The sequence below is a fragment of the Ixodes scapularis genome, unplaced genomic scaffold (assembly GCF_016920785.2).
Source record: "Ixodes scapularis isolate PalLabHiFi unplaced genomic scaffold, ASM1692078v2 ptg000035l_1__unscaffolded, whole genome shotgun sequence".
Classification (NCBI taxonomy): domain Eukaryota; kingdom Metazoa; phylum Arthropoda; class Arachnida; order Ixodida; family Ixodidae; genus Ixodes; species Ixodes scapularis.
Window position 1 is genome coordinate 366,684 of NW_024609896.1, and position 7,417 is coordinate 374,100.

General features: G+C 55.7%; 1 protein-coding gene across 1 annotated transcript; it reads left to right on the forward strand.

Moving 5' to 3' along the window:
• Positions 1–6,034: 6,034 nt before the first annotated feature.
• On the forward strand, positions 6,035–7,003 carry LOC121046258. The gene has a single exon (XM_040500301.2). The coding sequence runs from the start codon at positions 6,035–6,037 to the stop codon at positions 7,001–7,003; it is 969 nt and encodes a 322-aa protein (XP_040356235.2).
• The last annotated feature ends 414 nt before the right edge of the window (positions 7,004–7,417 follow it).

Consider the following 7,417-nt stretch of genomic DNA (forward strand, 5'->3'; position numbering starts at 1 on the left):
TTTTTTCTCTTTTTGTCTTGTCGCGTACACAAAGTTATGGTGTAGCGAACTCGATGACAACGACCGAAACAAACTCACAATGTGAAGAAGAAAAACACTAGCAGACGCGGCCCAGAACCTTCGGGCAGGATGCCTCTCGGCTTCCACGCAAACTGCACTCCTCTGAAACTTCCGGATGTGCGGCCTAGCGAAAAAGAATCCTCCCAAGCACGAGATAAGGGAACGCGTGGCGAAAACATGCCTCGGAGTATTTCAGGCATGCGGAAAGACAAAACCGCAGAAAAAAGCAAAAGGAAAAGAAGGAAAGGGAGGCGGACTGTACATTGTCGTCTACTACCCGATGAAATTTGTCGTCTCGCGTTTCACCGCCCGACGCAAAATGTTGCGACGTACAATGACTTCTGTATGAAATGTCTTTTTGCGTGTTTGTTTAGACAGAGGAAATTGCCCCCGTGGGCATCTAGTGTCACCGCTGCAGATGATATATTTAACCAGTGCGGTACAACTGCTAGGCTGGCGCCTTTAACGTGCCCACCGCAGTAGTGATATGCGACCTGATGACGGTATGATGCACATTGAGATGGAAACGGCCAGGGGTTAAGCTTAATACATAAAATAATAAAAAAAAAATAAAGGCAAGCCATACGTTTTTCTCGACGCGTTTTACCGCGTGACGCAAAATGTGGCGGCGTGCAATCGATTCTATGCGTCTATTTTTTTAATGCCCTCCGGGCTTTCCGCTGTTCGATCACTGTTCCCTAATTCGGAACGTGGCGGACACTAGGCGTCAACCGAACCGATCCGAGGAAGAGAAACTGTCGTGCGTCGTCAAACAGCAATGCTCTCCGCACATAGCTGTTTGCAATTGCTGGGTCACGTGAAGAAATCGTGCCTCTCGATTGAGAGAAGTCAGCAAAGGCAGTGGTCCTCGCTGACTTGTCTCCTGATGTCGCAACAAGACGTTGGTGTTCGTTGAGGACCATACCATGCTCCGATTGTTCAGGTTTAGCACGCTTGCTGTGGCGACAACAGGCCGCTGCGCGTTCGCGGTTTTAGGGGCGAAGCTTCTAAGGGTCTAGCCTTTTCCGTCCGTCCGTCCGTCCGTCAGACCGGCGTCCGTGCTCACACAAAAATAATAAAAAAATGTTTGCGCAGTCGAAAGGATTCAAACCTGTGCGGGGAGACCCCAATGGATTTCTAGTCTATCGCCTTAACCACTCGGCCGACTACGGGATGAGTAGGAGGCTCCGAGGTGTGGTAGTAATTCAAGAGCTGGGATTTCTGTTATGGATGAAACGTTACATGTAGCCGCTCAACGTCTATACAGGAGAGGGCGCTGCGGTCAAATGCGTATATAATCGCGTTAAACTTTGCACGCATTGTCTCAACTTTACAGACGAGAGATCGCTGCGGTCAAATGCTCAAATGCGTATATAAGCACGTTCCATACCACACATTCTTTTTCTGACATGGACCGTTGACTTAAGCGCTGAAGGTGCGTCCCCACGGCTTCTAGCCGATCTAAGCTGATCCGCTAAAGAACCACTGGCTCTGCATTTCACCGACCATACTGTGGCGGTAACGCATGTGACGCCACTCGGTGTATCGCGGTCACGTGCCTGACTGTTATAAAAGTGATGACGCTGGAATGAACGGGGCGCACTTGGATTCAAAGGCGGCGGCTCGCTTCGAGCGGGTTACGAAGTTCGGGCGGTCTTTTCTTTCCGTTTTGCAGAAGAGTTTTCGTGTACAGTGTTGCGTCGTCAAGCGTCGTCAAGCGCATCACCGGGGCGGTTTTTCTTCGTACCGGAGCTAGCAGATTGTCTGACGACGGACAATCCCTGCACCACTGAGCGGCGGGACCGGCTGACAAGCATGGCGGCCACTTCGGGGGGCGCCCGTTCAAGCCCCAGCCCCATGGATGAGGACCAAGGCCCACCGGCTACACCAGGTCGGCTATATCGGAAAAGGGACCGCGACTTGAGCCCCACTTCGGCATCGAATGCGTCAGTAGCATCCTTTTCCTCCGAGGCTGAGTCTGCACTGGAAGACGGGACGAACGTACATGCCAGCAACAAGGGCGAAGGGGACGACGGCTTCACCCTCGTAGGTCCGAAGAAAAGTCGACGGGGCTCGACCAACAGCGGCGACACAGTAGTCTCCAAGGAATCGCGACTGGCTGCCAGGAACACTGAAGCCCGGCTCACAGTACTGTTCTGGCCTACAGAGAAAGCAAACGTCCGGAAGCTCAACAGGGTAGAACTAAACGCTCACTTCGACGTCATCGCTCCTCGCCAAGTGAAGGAGATACGGGTCAACGGCCGAAAGAACGTGATAGCGGTCGACGTTCACATGAAAGAGGCTGTGCCTAAACTTCTACTCGTCAGGAAGCTCGGCGGCATACCGGTTGAGGCCCGCGTACCATGGACGACACATCATATCGCAGGAGTTGTTCGAGACGTAGATCAAGGCTTGTCTGAGGAAGACATCTACAACAGCATGCGGGCCCCAGTTAACATCCTCGGCGTGCGGCGCCTGGGGAAGTCGACGACTGTCAGGGTCACCTTCGAAGGCAAGGACCTTCCGCAATATGTCCACATGGGATACGTGCGTCACCCGGTTGCACTCTTCGTGGCTCGTCCTCTGCAGTGTTTCCGGTGCAATAGAATGGGCCACATCGCCGCGGTCTGTGAGAGAGAACGAACGTGCGCGAAATGTACAGGAAATCACGAAACATCGACGTGCGAAAGCGAGACCGTTCGATGCGTCAACTGTCGACGGGACCACGCCGCCACTTCGTCGGAGTGTCCAGTCCTGAGGAAAGAGAGGAAAGTGTGCAAGCAGCGCGCCAGGTCGGCCTCCACCCACGCGGAAGCAAGAGCAGCGGTACGAAAGCAAAACACGGACAAGGTAGCCAGCCGGCGTGGCGCACATCCTACAGCAACCTCAGGAGCTGCGAGTGCAAAGGGACGGGCAAGACTGCCAGAAGACGATTTCCCGCCGCTAGTAGCGCGACAATCTGGGGCGAAGCAGATGGCGGGGCACAAAGACGCAACCCGCTCTGAACCAACGGAAAGTAACCGAGCACGCGAACCAGAAGGCACTGCGCAGGTGGAGAGGCGCCGGTCTTTTGCCCATGTGGCACGAGATGGACGCCACAAGACCCAATCGACGGGAGAGGCTACAGACGCCGCCCTACTAAGAATGGTTTCACGGCTCTTCAGGGCGGTGCGACAACTGGCACAAGCACGACGCCACACACCAGAAGCGAAATTCGCACTCGAGGTACTAGATGCTGTCGGGGAGAGTCTCGAAGGAATCATCACACAGAATGCTTAAGCCGGGTATCGTGAGTCCACAGAAGCAAGATAACTCGACAAGCACCCCAACTTTGAAGGAAGGGCGACAGCCGAGCCATAGGACGGGGGGACGGGACGTCCCAACCGTGCTACAGTGGAATTGCCGTGGACTTACGGCCAGACACAGCGAACTAACCCTGCATCTGCAACGCTACCCAAGCCCAGTGCTGGCACTCGTAGAAGCCGGCCTTCCGGGAAAGCGGACACTACCTGGGTACGTGAAGCTTACTACGCAATCCATCCCCAGTTTTCCCCATGGAAGTGCGGCGCTTTTTATACGGCAAGGAGTGCCCTACTTTCAAGTGGACACCAGTCAGTTGTGTACCCTGTCGGCGGAGTTTGTGGCCGCAAGAGTCAGCATCGGCAAAAAAACTTTCCATGTGCTCGTGGGTTACGTTCGGCCGGATGGCACGGAGTGGCCGACAGATGATCTTCTGACATGGTGCAAGAACATCGACGGGGACCTGCTTCTGTGTGGTGACCTCAATGCGCACAGTGAAGCATGGGGCAGTCGGAAAACGGACAAACGGGGGGACGCAGTCACGAAAATGCTGGAGGAGCTGCACTTGGTCGTGGCAAACGACGGAGGGCCCACCTTTTTCAGGCCTCCCAGCACCTATAGCGCCATCGATGTCACGGCGCATACACCAACACTCGAGCTGGCATGGGCAACTGCCCCGGACACCAGAGGGAGCGATCATTTCCCTATCCACATCACAGTCAAGGGGTGCCAGACGGCCAGGAAGGTTGTGCGGTCGTGCACAAACTGGGACGTTTTCCGTGCAGCTTTGAACACAAGCCGTGCAGACATTGCGACAGCCATCGTTCAGGCTCTGCAGGAGGCAACACACACGACGAGCATCTCTGAATGGCTGCCAAACCCCGACCTCACCTTCCTAAACCTGCAGGCGGCGCGAACAAGGGCCCAACGAAAGTATCGACGCACGAAGAACCCGGAGGACAAGACCCAATTTAACAGAGTGTCGGCAAAGTTACGAAGACACGCCAAGGCGCTGGTGAGAGCTCGATGGAAGCTGATGTGCAGGAACATCAACGCTCACTCATCGCTGCCCCAACTCTGGAGAGTCCTAGGTGCAATGACTGGGAGCTGCAGAACAAGGCATGCGCTGCAGGTGTTAGCACTTTCAGCCAACATAACAGAGCAGCTGGCAGCAGAAAGATTATGTGCTCTATACGCCCCTGCCGAAGCGCCAGAAAAACCGGGAACTCCAAATCTATCCCCGGGGCCCCTAGACGCACCCTTTACCGTCCAGGAACTTGAGAGTGCTCTCCGCAGATGCCGAAAAAAGAGTGCAGCGGGACCCGATGGAATCCCATACCAGGCACTCACGAACCTTCCGGATGACGCACAAGAAGCCCTCGTCGCCTGGTTCAACACCATATGGGACTCTGGCGACGTACCCGACGGGTGGAAACTGGCAACCGTAGTGCCCCTACTCAAGGCAGGAAAGCCCCCCGGCAAGGCGGAGTCCTACCGCCCGGTGTCGCTAACGTCATGCGTAAGCAAAGTGTTCGAGAGAATGGTGCAAGCACGCCTTCGCTGGTACCTGGATGCACACTGTCTCCTCCCCGAGTGTATGACTGGTTTCAGGAGAGGTCTGTCAGCCCAGGACAGTATATTGGACCTTACGAGTGACCTGGAAGATAACAAGAATAAGCGAAGAAACACGGTGGCAATTTTCCTCGACGTGGAGCGGGCTTACGACGGCGTCCCGCTTGCCGCCATCCTCTGCAGACTGACCGAGGCGGGGATCACAGGCAAAATCCAAGCCTTCCTGGCGAACTTCCTGACGGGGCGAAAAATACAAGTTTGCTCTGGACGGACAGTATCGTCACCAAGGGTGCTCCACAGAGGGTTGCCTCAGGGAAGTGTGCTGAGTCCAGTGATCTTTAACATCGTGATGGCCCAGCTACCGTGCTCCATCCCACCAACGCCCCTGCCGGTGCATGTATCGCTGTACGCAGACGACGTATGTCTCTGGGTATCGGGCATTTACACCACGCAGATCCATCGGAGCATACAGGACGCCATCCACGCTGTGGACAAATTTCTGACCAATTCAGGGCTGAACCTCTCCAGAGATAAGACAGCCTGGATGTCCATACGGGGGAACGGACGCCACTTTCGCCCACCAGACATCAAGTTGGCAGGAGAAAGAATCACACGCGTAACAAGGCAGCGGTTCTTAGGAATCATCCTCACAGACAGACTGCGATGGGCACAAGCCGCGGAGGCGACCATCACAACCTGCAGGCCGGCCACGAATGCTGTCCGCCGCATGACTGGGGCCACATGGGGCTGTACAGAACGAACCATCCTGGCCGCCCAGACAGCGCTCGTCACGTCAAGGATACTGTACAGGCTGCCCTACATGTCCCCATCCCCGACGGACCTGGAGAGGTTGGAACAACTGCACCGCCAGGGCCTTCGCACGGCGTTGGGGATCCCGAAGGCTGCCAAGAACACCCTGGTCCTCCAAGAAGCGGGGTTAGAGTCGCTCGAGAGGCAGTCTTGGGAACGAAGCCTCTTCCAACTGGCACGACTGTCGACAACCCACCCAGGTAGATGGTTCCTGCGTAGAATTTAGGGCCGGACGACAGCGTCATGGAGCAAGGTGGTGGAAGTTTTCTTTCGAGTCGCGGACCCCCTAACGATGCCACAGAGCGAGTCAAGGGCACCACCATGGGAAGTGCCGAAGATAACTAGTGAGGTGCGGATTAAGTACCTGCGCTCCAAACAAGACAAGCCACCCCTTGTCATCAAGGAAATAGTGGAGGCCCACCTCGAAGAACGTCACAGCGGAAAGCTGCAGATATACACTGACGGGTCGGTAAACCACTCACGAACCTCCAGCACGGCGGCTTATCACATACCGAAACTAAGTCTGGAGTGGAGTGGCAGACTCCACAAACCCACGTCGTCAACAACGGCCGAGCTGGTGGCCATGGAAAAAGCTCTCCTAGAGGCCGCCAAGTTACCGCCCCAACCGATGGTCCTTCTCACGGACTCCCGGTGCGCCATCCAGAAGATAGCAAATGCCGAGACCGGAGACCCTGCAACGGCCGCTGCAAGGAAGGCCCTGGCTATCTTGGAAGCGCATGGCTCTTCAGTCTGTTTCCAATGGATCCCAGGGCACGTCGGCATCCAGGGAAATGAACGCGCGGATGACCTCGCCGCGGAAGCACATCAGTTTCCCCCCCAGGTCCCCACACCTGCACACCCGCAACAGGCAGCTCTCGATGTCCGCTGGCATCTCCTGCGGGAGAAGCCGGAGAAATCTTTACCCAAAGGCACCTTGACCGGTCTCTCCCGGGCAGCGGAGACACTGGTGCGACGACTACGGACAAATACGGCATACACAAACGAATTCCTTGCTAAAATGGGAAAACGGCAGAGCTCAAGCTGTCTTCAATGCAGGGCAGAAGAGACGATCCACCACATCCTCTGCGTCTGCCCGGCATACGAGACCCAACGGGAAGCGCTGCGTCAACGGGTTAAGGAGGGCACCCAGATGACAACAGACAGCTTGCTCTTTCCCGACGGGCCCAGACGAAAGTGCCGGAGGATTTTCAAGGCACTGTTGGCGTTCCTACGACACACAGAACTGACTGAGCGCCTGTAGCCAAAGTAGGCCCAGGCTCATGTATTTTTCTTAATGCATTACCCTCGGTTTTTTTTTTTTTTTTTTTTTAGCTCTATTGGAGCTCGTCACCTGCCCAGGCCAGCACATCAGAGCTAGGCTAACCCAGGAGACGTTAAACCCAACAAACCACCACCACCACCACCATGAACGGGGCTCTTTTGGCTTCTACCCCGAGTTGGAGAAGATCGGCGTCATTCCTGCGGCTGCCCACGCGCGCGGCGCAAGCGATAACGCGGCATGGTGTCAGAAGTGGTCGGGGCGTTTTTCTAACTCGCTTCTTATCGTCGGCGGCTGGCTGCTCGTCTTCGCCAAGGACTTCGGGATGGCGGAAAGCGAAGGCTGCAAGAGCGGTTACGGAATGTTCGCTGTTCAACCGCCGCCGAACTTCGACTT